This window comes from Hyla sarda, chromosome 8 (assembly GCF_029499605.1).
Source record: "Hyla sarda isolate aHylSar1 chromosome 8, aHylSar1.hap1, whole genome shotgun sequence".
Taxonomy (NCBI): Eukaryota; Metazoa; Chordata; class Amphibia; order Anura; family Hylidae; genus Hyla; species Hyla sarda.
The window spans coordinates 219417732-219439165 of NC_079196.1; the positions used below are offsets into that span (position 1 = coordinate 219417732).

The 21434-nt window shown below is 47.7% G+C and overlaps 1 protein-coding gene across 4 annotated transcripts in view; it reads right to left on the bottom strand.

Moving 5' to 3' along the window:
* CLCN7 (chloride voltage-gated channel 7) overlaps positions 1-21434 on the bottom strand; it is a 48157-nt gene that overhangs the window by 13448 nt on the left and 13275 nt on the right. For all 4 annotated transcript variants that reach the window (XM_056537101.1, XM_056537104.1, XM_056537103.1 and 1 more), the window contains exons 4-16: positions 21346-21411; positions 21032-21164; positions 17086-17195; positions 16918-16998; positions 15903-15965; positions 15122-15205; positions 12338-12431; positions 10222-10286; positions 9054-9170; positions 4169-4223; positions 4011-4071; positions 2939-3077; positions 1580-1673 (exon numbers count right to left, since the gene is read on the bottom strand). In XM_056537101.1, coding sequence (XP_056393076.1) covers positions 1580-1673; positions 2939-3077; positions 4011-4071; positions 4169-4223; positions 9054-9170; positions 10222-10286; positions 12338-12431; positions 15122-15205; positions 15903-15965; positions 16918-16998; positions 17086-17195; positions 21032-21164; positions 21346-21411 — 1162 coding nt within the window. The remainder of the gene's footprint in view (positions 1-1579; positions 1674-2938; positions 3078-4010; positions 4072-4168; positions 4224-9053; positions 9171-10221; positions 10287-12337; positions 12432-15121; positions 15206-15902; positions 15966-16917; positions 16999-17085; positions 17196-21031; positions 21165-21345; positions 21412-21434) is intronic.

Consider the following 21434-nt stretch of genomic DNA (forward strand, 5'->3'; position numbering starts at 1 on the left):
AGGCGCAAATTTTTTTCCCCCGGAATGTCCGGAACTAGGACCCCCACTCTCTCCATAGATGGCAATGAATTTATGAGCGGAATCCGCAAAAAGGAATAGACATGTCCGTTCTTTCTGCGGAGGCCGTAGCGGAATTCACGTGCCAGATGTTTGTGCACAGTACAGCTGAATCCCATTGAAAACAATGGGACTCTGCTGCAACGGAATTTCGGTGCTGAATTTTTCCGTAAGATTCTGCTCGTAAATTTCATTATGTGAACAAGGTCACTCACCCATATGAGGGGTGTTTTTTTCTTTTTTTTTAAACACCTTATTAGTCCCCATAGGGGACTTGTACGAGTTACCTATGTCATTGTTTCCCAACCAGGGTGCCTCCAGCTGTTGCAAAACTACAACTCACAGCATGCCTGGACAGCCTTCGGCTGTCCTGGCATGCTGAGAGTTGTAGTTTTGCAACAGCTAGAGGCACCCTGGTTGGGAAACACTGACCTATGTACTGAATTGATCCATGAAATCTGCACTCTATTGGCAGAGTCTGACACAGACAGGCTCTATCAACGGAAGAGTCCCAGCAGTGACGGTGGCTCAGGTAAGCACTCTGGCTGCCAGGACAACAGATCTCCACAATCGCGCCACAACCAGGAGAGCCAAATCAGCGCACCATGAACTAAATGGTTAATAGTCGCCAACTGTGATCCCAATACAATTCCGCTTCAAATCAGGCAACCCTCAGCTGATTTCAGTAGCTAAGGGTTTCCCAGTATGAAGCAGGATTGAGTCGGGAATCACACTTCATATACCTTGAAAAAGCATCATGACGGACTAAAACCCTCATGGGTTACAAAGGGGTTAATCACCTTCTCTGGGGAAGGTTAGAGGAGAGGGAATAATGGAGGTTTACAAAATGGCGAGTTATAGGGAGAGGCTGTCTGATTGAGACACCCCCATTTACAAAAAAAAAAAACACCAACCAACAACAACCACAACAAAAACACCAACCACCACCACACCAACAACAACCACAACCAAAACACCAACAACCACCACACCAACAACCAACACCAACCCCAACCAACACCACCAAACAACCAACAACAACAACCAACAACAACCACAACAACCAACAACAACCACAACAACCAACAACAACCACAACAAACAACAACAACCACAACAAACCACCACAACAACAACCACCACCACCACAACCAACAACAACAACAACCAACAACAACAACAACCAACAACCACCACAACAACCAACAACAACCACCACAACAACAACAACCAACAACCACCACAACAACAACCAACAACCACCACCACAACAACCAACAACCACCACCACAACAACCAACAACCACCACCACAACAACCAACAACCACCACAACAACAACCAACAACCACCACAACAACCAACAACCACCACAACAACAACAACCAAGAACAACCAACAACAACAACAACCAACAACAACCACCAAACAACAACAACCACCAAACAACAACCAACAACAACAACCACAACCATAACAACAACCTATAAGATATGTGGTGAAGAAACACACGCAAAACTCACCGGCGGGGTCATGGAAGAGCCGGCGTACACTGGTTTCCGGGGTGGAAAAGAACGCAGACGCCATAGCGTTGTATTCACCATCTGCACAGAACAGCTGAAGAATAAGGAATAGAAAAAAGGATCATTATAGGGCGTTTACTTTTGCAATTGATATATATATTTTTTTTATGCAAACAGAACAGATACTTTTTACATTTTATAGTACAGATTTCCATTAAAGGGATACTCCGCTGCTCAGCATTTGGAACAAACTGTTCCGAACGCTGGAGTCGGCGCCGGGAGCTCGTGATGTCATAGCCCCGCCCCCTCGATGCAAGTCTATGGGAGGGGGCGTGACATCCGTCACGCCCCCTCCCATAGACTTACATTGAGGGGGCAAGGGGTGATGTCATGAGGGGGCGGGGCTATGACATCACAAGCTCCCGGCGCCGGCTCCAGCGTTCAGAACAGTTTGTTCCAAATGCTGATCAGCGGAGTACACCTTTTAAGTTGAGTTTTCACATTTCTTCACTAGTCATGTACAAAGTTCCCTTCAGAATGTGACCTAAAAGCAGTGCATTGTGGGAGCTGAAATAATGGCTACAGTAAGGGTATGTTCACATTATAATCACGTTCATTTAACCCCATCCAGTCCAATTTTTGTTTATGCGCTTTCACTTTTTCCTCCTCGCCTTTTAAATAGCCATAACCTTTTTTTTTTTTTTTTCTACACACGCATTTTTTTTTTTTGTGGGACCAATTGTACTTTGTAACTACTCCCTTCATTTTTCCATAACATTTACTTCAAAACCAATCAAAAAATAAATAAATTAATAATAATAAGTTTGTGGGCGCTTAGCTTTTTTACGCCATTTACTGTGCAGAGTGTTGATTCTTAAGGTCGGAGCAATTTTTGCAATATTCAATTTGTATAGTTATGTTGTGCTACTTTTGGAGAATTCGAAACTTTTTAGAAAAAGTATTTTTTTTTATTTTTCATAATTGTCCTCCTATTGCAACTCTAACTTTATACAAGGCGGTATGAGGGGTAGGATTTATTGGTACCATATTGGTATTGATATGACTTTTTTATTTAATTTTTTTTCTGGGATTTTATTTTATTTTTATTTTTTTTATGCTTATGTTGGTTTTAATAATGTTTAATTGTATTAGTTCTGACATGTGTTTATTTTTTATTATTATTTTTTTTTACACTTTTTTATTTGAAATATTGGAAAGGGGGGGGGGGGGCGATTTGTTATTATTGAAGGGGTTCATTTTAATAAGGGTTAACACTATTGTATGCCCTGTGTCGTCTTGGGGTCACCTTTGCAATAATGTAAATTTGGAGTTCCCCTTTATGTCTGACATATATTTTACCTGCAGAGGGTATTCTCCAGAGTTCTCCCTGAGCGGCTGGCAGTCCGATGAACAATAGATCATGATGAAAGACACGGCGGCCGTCACGCCAGCGACCAACATGGCTTCTATAACCTGCAGGCAACGTCGGTGCAGATACCTGAGAAGACAATGTTACAACCTCATAGACATCTTAAAGGGGGAACAGTACAGGGACACTGCAGCAATATATAGGAACATATACTAGTTGCAAAACTACAACTCCCAGCATGCCCGGACAGCCTTTGGCTGTCCGGGCATGCTGGGAGTTGTAGTTTTGCAACAGCTTGAGAGGCGCCTATTAGAGATGAGCGAACTTACAGTAAATTCGATTCGTCACAAACTTCTCAGCTCGGCGGTTGCTTACTTTTCCTGCATAAATTAGTTCAGCTTTCCGGTGCTCCGGTGGGCTGGAAAAGGTGGATACAGTCATAGGAAAGAGTCTCCTAGGACGGTATCCACCTTTTCCAGCCCACGGGAGCACCTGAAAGCTGAACTAATTTATGCAGGAAAAGTTATCAACTGCTGAGCTGAGAAGTTCGTGACGAATCGAATTTACTGTAAGTTCGCTCATCTCTAGCGCCTATATATAGAACTTTATAGGAAGTAGCGGTACACATCTGAATTCGCCATCAAACTTAGACTTCCCTCCCCCGCAGTCTGTCATCACAAAACGCCGCCGTCTAACGTCCCACGGAAACTTATTAAAAGAACAAAATACTTCCTAAAATTTCTCAAAATTTGCCAAACTTGATGGGAAATGAGGAAGAGAAGGATTAAATATCACCGATCCGGTGACTTCTGTACGTAGATGGATTCTGCAGATTAATGCATAAAACAGAGGCTGAGACGCTAACGACAACAGCGCACACAATACACACAGCCAGGGCCTCTTTAATTATTTTACATCTTTGCCTGGTATTGTGCACATGAACCAGCAAGCTCTGGATGAACAACGCTGTGTAAAGTGATTATCAGTAAGAACTATGGCGGTCGCAGCAAAGGGGAAAAGTCACATTCTAACCATAAATAGGAGGAAACAATGTAACATTACCTGATCCGGAACATGGTCAGCCAGTTATTCAGGGCATTAAACAGCGCCCCCAGCATCCCGCCTACCGGAGACAAGAGAAAGTCATACTGTGTTATATTACCGCAAAAATATCAGCATTGTACATATCACCGCTCTATAGCTGTCACCGACTGACTCACCTACAGCTCCCATCCCAATAAAGATCGGAAGTTCAAAATACTTATAGCTGTTCTCCTGCAAGAATAAAAGGAAAATGTATCATACCGCAATATACTGAGGCTGTTCAGAAAAAAAACCTTATGGTACTCATTCTTGTATATAGGAGCAGTATTATAGTAGTCATATTCTTGTATATAGGAGCAGTATTATCGTAGTTATATTCTTGTATATAGGAGCAGTATTATAGTAGTTATATTCTTGTATATAGGAGACAGTATTATAGTAGTTATATTCTTGTATATAGGAGCAGTATTATAGTAGTTATATTCTTGTATATAGGAGCAGTATTATAGTAGTTATATTCTTGTATATAGGAGCAGTATTATAGTAGTTATATTCTTGTATATAGGAGACAGTATTATAGTAGTTATATTCTTGTATATAGGAGCAGTATTATAGTAGTTATATTCTTGTATATAGGAGACAGTATTATAGTAGTTATATTCTTGTATATAGGTGCAGTATTATAGTAGGTATATTCTTGTATATAGGAGCAGTATTATAGTAGTTATATTCTTGTATATTGGAGCAGTATTATAGTAGTTATATTCTTGTATATTGGAGCAGTATTATAGTAGTTATATTCTTGTATATTGGAGCAGTATTATAGTAGTTATATTCTTGTATATAGGAGCAGTATTATAGTAGTCATATTCTTGTATATAGGAGCAGTATTATAGTAGTCATATTCTTGTATATAGGAGCAGTATTATAGTAGTTATATTCTTGTATATAGGAGCAGTATTATAGTAGTTATATTCTTGTATATAGGAGACAGTATTATAGTAGTTATATTCTTGTATATAGGAGCAGTATTATAGTAGTTATATTCTTGTATATAGGAGCAGTATTATAGTAGTTATATTCTTGTATATAGGAGCAGTATTATAGTAGTTATATTCTTGTATATAGGAGACAGTATTATAGTAGTTATATTCTTGTATATAGGAGCAGTATTATAGTAGTTATATTCTTGTATATAGGAGACAGTATTATAGTAGTTATATTCTTGTATATAGGAGCAGTATTATAGTAGGTATATTCTTGTATATTGGAGCAGTATTATAGTAGTTATATTCTTGTATATTGGAGCAGTATTATAGTAGTTATATTCTTGTATATTGGAGCAGTATTATAGTAGTTATATTCTTGTATATTGGAGCAGTATTATAGTAGTTATATTCTTGTATATAGGGGACAGTATTATAGTGGTTATATTCTTGTATATAGGGGGACAGTATTATTGCAGTTATATTCTTGTATATAGGGGACAGTATTATAGTAGTTATATTCTTGTATATAGGAGCAGTATTATAGTAGTTATATTCTTGTATATAGGGGGCAGTATTATAGTAGTTATATTCTTGTATATAGGAGCAGTATTATAGTAGTTATATTCTTGTATATAGGAGGCAGTATTATAGTAGTTATATTCTAATATATAGGAGACAGTATTATAGTAGTTATATTCTTGTATATAGGAGCAGTATTATAGTAGTTATATTCTTGTATATAGGAGCAGTATTATAGTAGTTATATTCTTGTATTTAGGAGCAGTATTATAGTAGTTATATTCTTGTATATATATAGGAGCAGTATTATAGTAGTTATATTATTAATAGGTGGCAGTATTATAGTAGTTATATTCTTGTATATAGGTGGCAGTATTATAGTAGTTATATTCTTGTATATAGGAGCAGTATTATAGTAGTTATATGCTTGTACATAGGGGACAGTATTTTATCAGATGATACTATGTTCAGTTAAGGGTGATATGATAAAAACAAGCAATGTGTAATACTATATCATTATATTTGCGCCATCCTGAGGCATGAATTCTTAAAAAAAAAGATTCCTATATCACAGACACTGCAGAGATTACACGTATCATACATCACGGGGACCCCCTGAGGGTGAGGACCATGAGCGCTTCCCTTGTGAGTTGTCGGTGACATACTTTCTTACATACAGACATATTTTCTGAAGATGTATTGTGGGGGGGAGGGGGCAGTGTCCGTATAATCCGCACACATCATGTCACATGCAGAGAAGAATTCCAGCCTTGTTATAGGCAGGAACAGTGATCTGTGTGTTCTCAGTCTCACGGCTCCAAACCCTCTATTTTCTGCTTGCTCTCAGTGAATGGAAACAATACAATATTTACATTACAGCTCCCTCCCCTTATGTCCCTGACCCCAGTCCTGCTCACACAGCTGTAGGTTTGTTACAATGTGGATAGGAGACGTTTATTGACTAAAAGCAATGAAATCTATTCAAACATTTACAAGACGTCTCCTTGCATTACTGAAGGGATTTATTTATATCCTAGAGAAGTGTTTCTTATAAAGGGTGCCTCCAGCTGTTGTAAAACTACAACTCCCAGCATGCCAGGACAGCCGAAGGCTGATAGTTGTAGTTTTGCAACAGCTGGAGGCACCCTGGTTGGGAAACCCTGTCCTAGAGAGTAATAAGTTTGCTAATTATTTAAATCTGCTGTTTTCTGCTTGCTCTCATTGAATGGAAATGATGCAATATTTACATTACAGCTCCCTCCCCTTATGTCCCTGACCCCAGTACTGCTCAGACAGCTGTAGGTTTGTTACAGTGTGGATAGGATAGACTAAAAGCAATGAAATCTATTCAAAGATTTACTGAAGGGATTTATTTATATCCTAGAGCAGTGTTTCCCAGCCAGAGTGCCTCCAGCTGTTGCAAAACTACAACTCCCAGCATGCCCGGACAGCCGAAGGCTGTCCCGGCATGCTGGGAGTTGTAGTTTTGCAACAGCTGGAGGCACCCTGGCTGGGAAACCCTGTCCGCACTAAAGAGAGCAATAAATTCCACAGCAATCTTTGTGGAAAAAGGAAGCAAAGATGGCGGAGGAAAAGAAGGTGAAAAAAAGAACCATGTGATGTAGTAAAAAAAACTTAACCCCTTAGTGACCTTATTCTGCAGTTCATTGCCTCCACAATCTTGAATACAGTACCCGGACTTCCCTGTGCATGGAGTGCGGAGTAGGCACACTGCCTCTATGCACGGTCTATAAAAGCGCCAGAGATACACGAGTACAGCCCTCCTATAGAGAATGAATGGCAGCGGGGTGTGGACCCCACGTTCTGTGCATTATCTATGGGAGCGCCAAAGATAAACGAACGCTGTGCTCATGTATCTCCAGCACTCCCATAATCAGAGCATGGAAGAGGCATGTTGATAGGGAGATTCGTTCTAGGGATAGTGGGGATGTTGGAAGTTGTAGTTTTGCAACAGCTGGAGTCACACTGGTTAAGAAACACTAATCTATACAGTGTTCCTTTAAAAGGGGCACGCCGGTGGAAAACTTTTTTTTTTTTAAATCAACTGGTGCCGGAAAGATAAACAGATTTGTAAAGGACTTCTATTAAAAAAATAAATAAATATTTATCCTTCCAGTAATTATTAGCGGCTGTATATTACAGAGAAAGTTCTTTTGTTTTTGGATTTCTTTTTTTTTTCTGTCCACAGTGCTCTCTGCTGACACCTCTGTCCACGTCAGGAACTGTCCAGAGCAGCATAGGTTTGCTATGGGTATTTGCTTCTGTTCTGGACAGTTCTATACGGACAGGGGTGTCAGCAGAGAGCACTGTGGACAGAAAAAAAAAAAAAGAAAAAAAAGAAAAGAACTTTCTCTGTAGTATATAGTAGCTAATACATACAAGAAGGATAAAGATTTTTTAACAGAAGTAATTTACAAATCTGTTTAACTTTCTGGCACCAGTTGATTAAAAAAAATATATAAAAAAAAAAAAAAGTTCTCCACCGGAGTACCCCTTTAAGGCTGTGATAGGCAGCCTGAAATCCAAAACAAAGACAGATGGATTGTGGGTTATATGAAGGCCAATCTGCAATGTAGGGGTCGATCACATGACCAAAAAAAAAAAGAGGGTAAGCTCCGTTCGGTTTTGGTTCCGTCTCAAATAAGGCTAAATAAACTGACACCAGACAGAAACCTGACAGATCCCATTGAAGTCAATAGGATCTCTCAGGATCTGTTCGTATGCGTTGTGCAACGGAATGGCTAGCACCGTTTTCTGTGAACCCAGCCTAAGGGTATATTCACAAGGAAAACACGGGCGGACATTCTGAACATTTGAAAGTTTCATCGGGCGCTAGGACCGCTCGGAAATGCGTCGTCTTGTAGGCAGCAATGCATTTCCGAGCGAAACCCGGACTCGCGGAATCTGAATTCCACGACAATGATGAGCATTAAAAGTTGTACTAGGGGATATGAAAACGTATGCCCTACCATAGGGGATACGTTTCAGATCGCGTCTGACCACTGGGGGCCCCCGCGATCTCCCATACAGGGCCCCCGGCTCTTTGCCGAAATAGTGTGTGTGTTTCAATCACTGCATGACATGGCGGCTCACACCCCCCCCCCCCTCAATACATCTCTATGGCAGAGCAGGGGGCTGCCTAATGCAGCGCTCCGGCTCTCCCATAGAGATGTATTGAGGGGGCGTGTCGGCTGCTGCATCATGCTGCGGTCAGGCACGCCCCCTTACCGCTGACTGTATGGGGCCCCAGTGGTCAGACCCCCCCGCTATCTGAAACTTATCGCCTATCCTTAGTATAGGGGATATGTTTCCATATACTGGAGTACTCCTTTAAACCAGTGCATTATGGGATGTAACACAATGATGCCAAAATGCCACAATAGGACAATTTATACCCATGGTCTGTGTCCCCCAATGGAGCCGATAGAGAAAGGACAATTTATACCCATGGTCTGTGTCCCCCAATGGAGCCGACAGAGAAAGGACAATTTTCCAGGGGTGAACATCTCACATACACAGACTAGAGACTCACATCTGTGTCAAACCTCCCAAAGTTGATCAGACCGGGGTTGGAGAGGTCGCCCGGCTTGCGGTTGTAAAAGCTGAGGACGAAGTTCAGGGTGAAGGTGGAGATCATGGAGGCGAAAAACTGGAGGGAGAAAAAAATCATAAAAATCAGTCATCGGTGGAGGAAACAATTAGGGGAACAAGACAGGACATCCTCAGCTCTGCTACATGGGATATTAGACACATATGTAAGAGAGGAAAGAATTAATGGGGCGGTAAATACGACAGCAGAGGTGACCGCCGCAAGCTGCGCATAACCCTGCTGCCATGTTGAACCAATTATAGGCCGCGTATCGAGTCACGAAGACGGAAGACGCGGCTTCACTTCAGAACAGATGTTTACACTTCGCCTTCCTTGCAGCTGTATCACTACCAAAGCTGCATTCAAAATGATGCTGCCCCCAGAGCTGCATTCAAAATTCTGATGGCTGCTATGTGGATTGGTCAAGCGGAGTTACTGATACACACAACCCAATACATTACAGCAGGTGATGGCTTACAGTGTGTCCAAACCCGGGTGCCTCCAGCTGTTGCAAAACTACAACTCCCAGCATGCCCGGACAGCCTTTGGCTGTCCGGGCATGCTGGGAGATGTAGTTTTGCAACCTCTGGAGGCACCCTGGTTGGGAAACACTGCTCTACTCTATGGGCTGTGTCTGATATTGCAGCTTGGTCCTATTCTCTTCAGCTGTAATAGCAGAAACACCATGAGGGGGCGCTGTTTCTGCAGGCAGACATGTTTTCCGATTTGCAGCATAGGCCATACATACAGCATAGTGACACCTGAACAATGCCCCCTGTGTACACACACACAGTTCTTTGGCTGCCATTCTCAGGACCTCACTAGAAATTTTTGGGAAGTTTTGCTAAAGATGAAACAGGGATCTAGGCCCTGCAGCACTAAATGTAGATTTACAAGCAATAATGATGTTATCAGCTACAATAAAGAGCATTTATTGAGTAATAGGTGAGGGTGCTGGGCCCATGTTTTTCCATGTAAGTAGGCTGTAACCAGGCAGAGATGAATGGGTTAAGTGCCCGCGTGTGCATCTCAGTCTGTCTAGTTACAGCCATGTGAGGAACAGGAGTCTACCAATAGATGGGGGTCCCATAAGTGCTCCATGTGTACTCACTATTCTCCATGTGAGCAGCTGGTTCCAGAAAGAGGCCCCTTCTTCCAAGCTGAAAAGCACCCCGCCTGCGGACAGACAAAAATACCCTCTGTGAATAGAGTCCATGAAAAAACAATGTGCAACAAGTACAGGTCATGTCTGCAGTACAGGTCATGAGGGCAGGCAGGGCTCTGGGCACTGAGGGCAGGCAGGGCTCTGGGCACTGAGGGCAGGCAGGGCTCTGGGCACTGAGGGCAGGCAGGGCTCTGGGCACTGAGGGCAGGCAGGGCTCTGGGCACTGAGGGCAGGCAGGGCTCTGGGCACTGAGGGCAGGCAGGGCTCTGGGCACTGAGGGCAGGCAGGGCTCTGGGCACTGAGGGCAGGCAGGGCTCTGGGCACTGAGGGCAGGCAGGGCTCTGGGCACTGAGGGCAGGCAGGGCTCTGGGCACTGAGGGCAGGCAGGGCTCTGGGCACTGAGGGCAGGCAGGGCTCTGGGCACTGAGGGCAGGCAGGGCTCTGGGCACTGAGGGCAGGCAGGGCTCTGGGCACTGAGGGCAGGCAGGGCTCTGGGCACTGAGGGCAGGCAGGGCTCTGGGCACTGAGGGCAGGCAGGGCTCTGGGCACTGAGGGCAGGCAGGGCTCTGGGCACTGAGGGCAGGCAGGGCTCTGGGCACTGAGGGCAGGCAGGGCTCTGGGCACTGAGGGCAGGCAGGGCTCTGGGCACTGAGGGCAGGCAGGGCTCTGGGCACTGAGGGCAGGCAGGGCTCTGGGCACTGAGGGCAGGCAGGGCTCTGGGCACTGAGGGCAGGCAGGGCTCTGGGCACTGAGGGCAGGCAGGGCTCTGGGCACTGAGGGCAGGCAGGGCTCTGGGCACTGAGGGCAGGCAGGGCTCTGGGCACTGAGGGCAGGCAGGGCTCTGGGCACTGAGGGCAGGCAGGGCTCTGGGCACTGAGGGCAGGCAGGGCTCTGGGCACTGAGGGCAGGCAGGGCTCTGGGCACTGAGGGCAGGCAGGGCTCTGGGCACTGAGGGCAGGCAGGGCTCTGGGCACTGAGGGCAGGCAGGGCTCTGGGCACTGAGGGCAGGCAGGGCTCTGGGCACTGAGGGCAGGCAGGGCTCTGGGCACTGAGGGCAGGCAGGGCTCTGGGCACTGAGGGCAGGCAGGGCTCTGGGCACTGAGGGCAGGCAGGGCTCTGGGCACTGAGGGCAGGCAGGGCTCTGGGCACTGAGGACAGGCAGGGCTCTGGGCACTGAGGACAGGCAGGGCTCTGGGCACTGAGGACAGGCAGGGCTCTGGGCACTGAGGACAGGCAGGGCTCTGGGCACTGAGGACAGGCAGGGCTCTGGGCACTGAGGACAGGCAGGGCTCTGGGCACTGAGGACAGGCAGGGCTCTGGGCACTGAGGACAGGCAGGGCTCTGGGCACTGAGGACAGGCAGGGCTCTGGGCACTGAGGACAGGCAGGGCTCTGGGCACTGAGGACAGGCAGGGCTCTGGGCACTGAGGACAGGCAGGGCTCTGGGCACTGAGGACAGGCAGGGCTCTGGGCACTGAGGACAGGCAGGGCTCTGGGCACTGAGGACAGGCAGGGCTCTGGGCACTGAGGACAGGCAGGGCTCTGGGCACTGAGGACAGGCAGGGCTCTGGGCACTGAGGACAGGCAGGGCTCTGGGCACTGAGGACAGGCAGGGCTCTGGGCACTGAGGACAGGCAGGGCTCTGGGCACTGAGGACAGGCAGGGCTCTGGGCACTGAGGACAGGCAGGGCTCTGGGCACTGAGGACAGGCAGGGCTCTGGGCACTGAGGACAGGCAGGGCTCTGGGCACTGAGGACAGGCAGGGCTCTGGGCACTGAGGACAGGCAGGGCTCTGGGCACTGAGGACAGGCAGGGCTCTGGGCACTGAGGACAAGCAGTATGAAAGCAAATTACCAAGTACTCTAGGCTTAGCCAGGAAACTTGGCATAAACTCCATAAAAGAGGATATGACATGGCTCTATAATAACATCCAGACTGCTAGATCCTACAAAAAGAGGGAGTATCTGCCCGGTCCAAATCTGGTCACACAGATGGGGTTTAGGATAGGAAGACATGATGCTTCCATCTTGGCAAACTTTATTTCTTATACTAAGCGATCGTACCAACTGGGGCCCCAAAAGCTGCAGAGACTCCGGCAGCAGCTCCCGCGGATACAAAGTCTCTCTTCTCTGTGTCTCTGCGAAAGTATTCAAAGATCTGCAAAGAGGAAACACATGGTCAGAGGTAGAGACGAGACACAAGGAACCTCCACATTTATCAGGATGTTCTCTGGACCAACATACTGCAGTCATTTATTTCTGAAAATATATGTATTTTTTATAAGAGTCAGAGATCTGCTGTTTTTGATAGACATAACATTCTGTCCACAGTGACTGCTAGGAGAAGTGAGAGCGTGATGGCAGGACGCCGGACGAGCGCCTCCGGGGGCAGGACGTCGGACGAGCGCGAGGGCAGGACGCCGGGCGAGGACGTCGGGCGAGGGAAGGACGTCGAACGAGGGAAGGACGTCGAACGAGGGAAGGACGTCGAACGAGGGAAGGACGTCGAACGAGGCAAGGACGTCGAACGAGGCAAGGACGTCGAACGAGGCAAGGACGCCGAACGAGGCAAGGACGCCGAACGAGGCAAGGACGCCGGACGAGCGCAAGGGCAGGACGTCGGGCGAGGGAAGGACGTCGAACGAGGGAAGGACGTCGAACGAGGGAAGGACGTCGAACGAGGGAAGGACGTCGAACGAGGGAAGGACGTCGAACGAGGGAAGGACGTCGAACGAGGGAAGGACGTCGAACGAGGGAAGGACGTCGAACGAGGGAAGGACGTCGAACGAGGGAAGGACGTCGAACGAGGGAAGGACGTCGAACGAGGGAAGGACGTCGAACGAGGGAAGGACGTCGAACGAGGGAAGGACGTCGAACGAGGGCAGGACGTCGAACGAGGGCAGGACGTCGAACGAGGGCAGGACGTCGAACGAGGGAAGGACGTCGAACGAGGGAAGGACGTCGAACGAGGCAAGGACGTCGAACGAGGCAAGGACGTCGAACGAGGCAAGGACGCCGAACGAGGCAAGGACGCCGGACGAGCGCAAGGGCAGGACGTCGGGCGAGGGAAGGACGTCGAACGAGGGAAGGACGTTGAACGAGGGCAGGACGTCGAACGAGGGCAGGACGTCGAACGAGGGCAGGACGTCGAACGAGGGCAGGACGTCGAACGAGGGCAGGACGTCGAACGAGGGCAGGACGTCGAACGAGGGCGAGGGCAGGACGTCGAACGAGGGCAGGATGTCGAACGAGGGAAGGACGTCGAACGAGGGCGAGGGAAGGACGTCGAACGAGAGCAGGACGCCGGACGAGCGCGAGGGCATGACGTCGGACGAGCGCGAGGGCAGGACGCCGGGCGAGGGCAGGACGCCGGGCGAGGGCAGGACGTCGGGCGAGGACGTCGGGCGAGGGAAGGACGTCGAACGAGGGAAGGACGTCGAACGAGGGAAGGACGTCGAACGAGGCAAGGACGTCGAACGAGGCAAGGACGTCGAACGAGGCAAGGACGTCGAACGAGGCAAGGACGCCGAACGAGGCAAGGACGCCGGACGAGGGCAGGACGCCGGACGAGCGCAAGGGCAGGACGTCGGGCGAGGGAAGGACGTCGAACGAGGGAAGGACGTCGAACGAGGGAAGGACGTCGAACGAGGGAAGGACGTCGAACGAGGGAAGGACGTCGAACGAGGGAAGGACGTCGAACGAGGGCAGGACGTCGAACGAGGGCAGGACGTCGAACGAGGGCAGGACGTCGAACGAGGGCAGGACGTCGAACGAGGGAAGGACGTCGAACGAGGCAAGGACGTCGAACGAGGCAAGGACGTCGAACGAGGCAAGGACGTCGAACGAGGCAAGGACGCCGAACGAGGCAAGGACGCCGGACGAGGGCAGGACGCCGGACGAGCGCAAGGGCAGGACGTCGGGCGAGGGAAGGACGTCGAACGAGGGAAGGACGTCGAACGAGGGCAGGACGTCGAACGAGGGCAGGACGTCGAACGAGGGCAGGACGTCGAACGAGGGCAGGACGTCGAACGAGGGCAGGACGTCGAACGAGGGCAGGACGTCGAACGAGGGCAGGACGTCGAACGAGGGCAGGACGTCGAACGAGGGCAGGACGTCGAACGAGGGCGAGGGCAGGACGTCGAACGAGGGCAGGATGTCGAACGAGGGAAGGACGTCGAACGAGGGCGAGGGAAGGACGTCGAACGAGAGCAGGACGCCGGACGAGCGCGAGGGCAGGACGTCGGACGAGCGCGAGGGCAGGACGCCGGGCGAGGGCAGGACGCCGGGCAGGACGTTGGGCGAGGGAAGGACGTCGGGCGAGGGAAGGACGTCGAACGAGGGAAGGACGTCGAACGAGGGAAGGACGTCGAACGAGGGAAGGACGTCGAACGAGGGAAGGACGTCGAACGAGGGAAGGACGTCGAACGAGGGAAGGACGTCGAACGAGGGAAGGACGTCGAACGAGGGCGAGGGAAGGACGTCGAACGAGTGCGAGGGAAGGACGTCGGACGAGCGTGCGCCCAAGCAATAGAGAAATTGTGCAAGCATGTGGGAGAGTGTCCAATCATAGCGTGAGACCCCTTTGACTCCTCTAAATCACAAACGTCACCTTCATGCACAGCTGAGACCTGAGGGCAGTTTCTTCTGAATAATCACTCACCTTGTGCGAGCAAAAAAGAAAGAACAAAGCAAAACGAGAGAGAGTGTAAGTGATCGAGTGAGCAAAAGAAAGTGGATGTGTGAGCTAAAGAGCACGTGAGGCCCCTTCTATCTGACTCCTAACTACATACATGTTACCTTGGTGCACAGCAGAGAGATAAGCGCTGGTTCTTATATATTATAACTCACCTTGAAATCCCTCTTCAGAGACGTGGACCTTCCCTGAGAAATGCCGGCAGCCACCACAGCCCCGGAGTGAATCATCGGCCCTTCCTGCATTAAGAGCAAAGACAATGAACAGGCGACCTGCACCATGTGTCCTTACAATAAAAACAGCCTTAGGCTGGGTTCACACCACGTTTTTGCAGTACAGTTCCCTTATACGTTTTCAATTTTTAAAAAACGCACGGAACCGTATTGAAAACCATATGCATTGACTCTCCATTGAAAAAATGCATCCGGTTGTGTCTGTTTTGCATCCTGTACGGTTTTGTCAGTTTTTTTTCCCCCCCTACCCAAAACCGTACCCTACCATGGTTTTTGGTCCGGGTGAAAAACCGTATTGAAACATTTATTTTTTTTTGTTTTTTTTTTTTAACATGGGAGTCAATGGGAACCGTACAGAACCAAATGTGCGTATGGTTCCATTCGGTTTTCACCATACGTTTTTTTGACTTTGCACAGTTTTTTTTCTTAGAATTTCAATCAAACAAGTGAAACTTTATTCATAATGGAATGAAAAGTTAAAATATATGTTTTTTCTTAAAAAACGGATGCAACCGGACATCATTTTTCAAACCGTATACGGATTAAAATTTGTACACACGTTTTAGTAAGGTTTTGAGGAATCAGTTTTTCATCAAAAACCTGATACGGGAACTGTATTGAAAAAACGTAGTGTGAACCCAGCGTTATCCTAGAAGCGCCTGCGACCAACTCTAAAAGGACTGTAAAGAAAGAGTCCACCAACCTTGCCCACCGCGAGTCCTCCGACTACAGATAGGATGACCCCGCACACCTTGACCACTAGGGTCTGGAAAGAGAAAGCAAACATGTGACTATGTCCACTTTATACAGGTTGACTGTATCATTTTATGGGTAAAATCTGTTTCCCAACAAGTGTGCCTCCAGCTGTTGCAAAACTACAACTCCCAGCATGCCCGGACAGCCTTCGGCTGGGAGTTGTAGTTTTGCAACAGCTGGAGGGCTACAGTACGGAGACCACTGTTCTAGCGCATTGTGAGTATATATATATTTATTTCAACTGTTGCAGCTTTGCAACAACTAGAGGCCCGCTGGCAGGAAACACTGGCTTAAAGGGGTACTCTGGTGGAAAAAAATTTTTTTTTCATATCAACTGGTGCCAGAAAGTTAAACAGATTTGTAAATTACTTCTATTAAAAAAGCTTTACCCTTCCAGTACTTGTTAGCAGCTGTATACTAAAGAGGAAATTTCTTTTTGCATTTCTTTTTTGTCTTGTCCACAGTGCTCTCTGCTGACAACTCTGTCCGTGTCAGGAACTGTCCAGAGCAGCATAGGTTTGCAAATGGGGATTTTCTCCTGCTCTGGACAGTTCCTGATAAGGACATTAGGTGTCAGCAGAGAGCACTGTGGACAAGACAAAAAAAAAGAAATTCAAAAAGAATAGAATTTTCTCTGCAGCATACAGCTGCTATTAAGTACTGGAAGGGTAAAGAATTTTTAATAGAAGTCATTTACATATCTGTTTAACTTTCTGGAACCAGTTGATTAAAAAAATAAAATAAATTGTTTTCCCACCAGAGTACCCATTTAAATACTGCACAATGCACCACAACAAAGCATATCCTGTAGTGACATACCAAGCCACTAGGGGCAGCAAAGGTCATGCAGCTTGAAAAAGACAAAACCAGCCCTAAGAAATGTAAATGCAGCTTTGGATGTGAGTCGAGTATATGGCAGACTTTTGGAGTCACTTCTAGTCACAGTCATGGTGGCCCCTTACCTTGAGTCTCACCACATGGGGAATCTTTACGCCATTTAGGAAACACTTTATTTGGGGGATCCCGCTCCCGGCCGCCACTGGCTGCAAGGAAGAATCCCAAAAAAATAAAAAGGTGAGATACCGGGTAAAATGAGTCATATAACGAGATCATACGACGTGTAAATTTACCTCTATAAAGGCGACGATCAGGGAGCCGAACATGACGATCACAACGTTCAGCGTGGCCCAGAGCAGCAGTGAGAACGACAGCCCCCCCTTCTCTGTGAACTTGTCAATGTCTGAAGAGAAAGGTTAAGAAAGAAAGAACGGAGACAGAAAAACACGAGATGTCCTACAAAAGGGGCGAATAAGAATGATCAGAGGATGGTAGGAGCAAATATGCAGAGAATTCATGACCCCGTGATCATGTGATTATGTAGCGAGGACCAGGATCTATAGAAAGAGGTGAACAGAGATAAGGAGGACATCACATACAGACAGATCAGGTCATTTCTCACAGCAGCACAGAGTATTACAGGAGAGAAGCAACCAGCATCTGAGCCACTCGCACAGCCAGCAGCATGAGGAGGAGGTTTGTTACAGTGTGTCACCCCAGTAGTAAGGAGATTACATGAGGAGGGTTGTTACAGTGTGTCACCCCAGTAGTAAGGAGATTACATGAGGAGGAGGTTTGTTACAGTGTGTCACCCCAGTAGTAAGGAGATTACATGAGGAGGAGGTTTGTTACAGTGTGTCACCCCAGTAGTAAGGAGATTACATGAGGAGGGGGTTTGTTACAGTGTGTCACCCCAGTAGTAAGGAGATTACATGAGGAGGAGGTTTGTTACAGTGTGTCACCCCAGTAGTAAGGAGATTATATGAGGAGGGGGTTTGTTACAGTGTGTCACCCCAGTAGTAAGGAGATTATATGAGGAGGGGGTTTGTTACAGTGTGTCACCCCAGTAGTAAGGGTGGAGTTGGGGTTGCAGTGAACCAGTCCATTCATGTGATCAGGCAAATAAGTCATAGGGAGAACGAAAATAAGGAGGGGATAGTTAAAGTAGTACAGCAAAAAACAACTTATCCCCTATTCAAAGGATAGGGGATAAGTTACAGATTGCAGGGGGTCTCCTGAACAGGACCCCGCAGTCTGCTGGAAGGGGGCGTGTCAACCGTGCGCCGGACAACACGCCCCCTCCATGTATCCCATAGAGATACATGGAGGGAGTGTGTCGGCAGCGGCTTCCTGCGGGGGGTCAGAAAGGCCGCTTCCACGGTGAGCTCCACCAAGCTACCGGCAAGTTTCACTTTCATTTTAGATGGGGTGATCGGCATTGATCAAGGCGTCTAAAGGGTTAAATGTCGTGCAGCGGAGGTATAGTATCTGACACTCACTGCTCTAAAGCTCAGCTCCTGAGCTCGCTTCAACCCCACTTAAAGGGGTACTCTGCTGTGTAGCGTTTGGACCAAACTGTTCTGAACACTGGAGTCGGCAGCTCGTGACGTCATAGCCCCACCCCTTCATGACATCACACCCCCCTCTCTCAATGCAAGTCTATGGGAGTTGCATTGAGGGGGCGGAGCTATGATGTCACGAGCTCCCAGCGCCACCTCCAGCGTTCGGAACAGTTTGGTCCAAACGCTGAGCAGCGGACTACCCCTTTAAGGCATCAGGGCGTACAGGTACTTCCTTGATCCTTAACAGGTAAAAAAAAAAAAAAAAACAGGGTATTTAAGGAGCAAAACGTGCATCTCTCATGAGAGATCACAGAGAAGCACAGATTCTTAGGCGTGCTGCTGATCCTGCAGGAGATCAGACAAAGCTGCATACTGTAAAAGAGCAAAGTGGCAAGCGGTAGGGATCGACCGATATCGTTTTTTAGGGCCGATACCGATAATCGGTGGAGGTTAGGGCCGATAGCCGATAACTTATACCGATATTCCGGTATATGTTATCGGCTATTTATCCTCCCGCGACACCGCTGCAGATCATTGATTTAAAGAGGGTGCTTTAAATCAATGCACTGCAGTGGCTTTTGCGGTGCCATAGGCCGCCACCGCCACCACCCGCTTCTCTCCCCTACCTGTCCGGGTGGTCCGGGCCATCCATCCTTCCTGTAGTGTCCGGCAGCATTCCGGGTGGAGGGTGAACCGGTCCAGGCTGTCCTTCTCCGGGGCTCAACTTCTCCACTCCAGGCAGGCTCCGGCCTAGTAACGCAGCATAGACGCTGCTGCGCAGTGACGCCCGTGCGCAGCGACGCACCTGACGTCACGGAGGAGCAGCGTCTATGCAGAGTACTAGGCCGGAGCCTGCCCGGAGTGGAGAAGATGACCCCCGGAGAAGGACAGCCCGGACCGGTTCACCCTCCACCCAGAATGCCCCGGACACTACAGGAAGGATGGATGGCTCGGACCACCCCCATTACGGGTAAGTTTCATTTTTTTTATTGACTCGGAGGGTGGGGGAGGGGCCCGACCGGTATAGCGGTATGGGCAAAAATCCATACCGGTATACCGCCCAGCACTACGGTGGGGGGTGCGACGCGGTGCGGTGGGTCGGGGGGGGGGGGCGGTCGGGCATTATTGGCTTATCGGCAAGGAAATTGCCGATACCGATACTGCCCAAAATCGTGATTATCGGCCGATAGTATCGGCCATACCGATAATCGGTCGATCCCTAGCAAGCGGCACAGTATTTCAGGAGAGGTATGCGTAAATATAATGCGAGACAACAGAAAAACAAGGTGCATACCGGGAAAAGCAAGGTGCCGAGCAGCACAGAGTATACTTTCGGAGGGGAAATGTGCCAATTTTGCAGGACATCATAAGTTACATACAGGGAAGAACAAAGTATTGAGTATTTCAGGAGATGAATGTGCAATCATGTGATCAGACAGAGCTGCGGGGCCCAGATCCATAGCAACCAGTCAGATTCCAGCTTTTAAAGACTATTAAAACGGGTACTCCTTTGGAAAAAAACTTTTATTTTTTTTAAATGAACTGGTGCCAGAAAGTTAAACAGATTTGTAAATGACTTCTATTAAAAAATCTTTACCCTTCCAGTACTTTTTAGCAGCTGTATGCTACAGGAAAGTCTTTTCTTTTAGATTTTTTTTGGCTTGTCCACAGTGCTCTCTGCTGACACCTCTGTCCATGTCAGGAACTGTCCAGAGCAGCATAGGTTTGCTATGGGGATTTTCTCCTGCTCTGGACAGTTCTTGATACGGACAGAGGTGTCAGCAGAGAGCACTGTGGACAAGACAAAAAAGAAATGTAAAAAGAAAAGAATTTCTTCTGTAGCATACAGCTGCTAAAAAGTACTGGAAGGGTAAAGATTTTTTAATAGAAGTCATTAACAAATCTGTTTAACTTTCTGGCACCAGTTGATAAAAAAAAAAAATATATATATATATATATGTTTTCTACTGAAGTACCCCTTTAAATAAAGGTTGTCACCGTGTTGGTTGCTATGGATAACTGCACCACGTATGCATTAGTTTGGGTTAAAGGGGTATTCCAGGATTTTTTTTTATTTGACTATGCTACAGGGCCTGTAAAGTTAGTGTAGTTCATAATATAGTGTCTGTACCTGTGTGTGACGGTTTTCTCACAATTCTTCTGTGATTTTCACCCCAATATTTATTTTTAACCGCATACAAAATGTCTGCTATCTCGGATTTTTCCCAGGTTGCAATGCGGTCGAGACCTGACTCACTAGTCAGCTGATGACAGGGAGCCTGTCTGCTTCAATGGGTGGAGAACACAATCTGCAAGTAATAAAACAGCTGGAGGCACCCGGATTGAAAACCACAGGTCTGCAGCTCATTTATGTTTCAATGGGTGGGGTAACTGATGGGTGGGAGGGAGGAACATGGAATTATGGGATTTGTAGGCAAAGAAGAAAATGGAAAACAGGAAATACAAGTTCACAGAAAGCTAGCCAGTGTTCTGGTATTCTCACAACATAGCCATTTAGGCCAAGACAAGCGCAGATCCTTCCTAAGCATGTCCATTACTGTCTGCCAGGTACGTACTAAAATCACCTTATGGTGGAGAACCCTTTAATAAATGCACCCTAAATGTCTTAGTCAGGACTCAGGGTTCTCAATTAGATGAAGGGCCACACAGAGGATACTGTTCTTTATGACCTGGTACTTCACACCCGCCAGTTGTTCCACCATGATGTCTATGAAGCAGGCGATGAGTCCGGTCAAGATCCCGATCATCCCACAGATGACCCAGCGGGTGACCTCTACAGTACGAAACGCCTGCGGGAGAGAGAACACGTCTATTGTCTGCAGTCATCAGCCGGACACAATCATTACATAGAATGCTGCAAAAAAAACATCTCCCACTGTGCATGCTGGGAGTTGCAGTTCGGCACTGTCGTGTTATACATAGGTCACAACCCCATGAGGTAAGAATGAAGCGTACGAATCAGATACTCACAGCGTGATTGATCCTGCGCTCCTCCTCCAAGAACAGCAGGTTCTCACTGTTATCATAATCCAGGCTCTGCAATGAGAAGTGACACACTG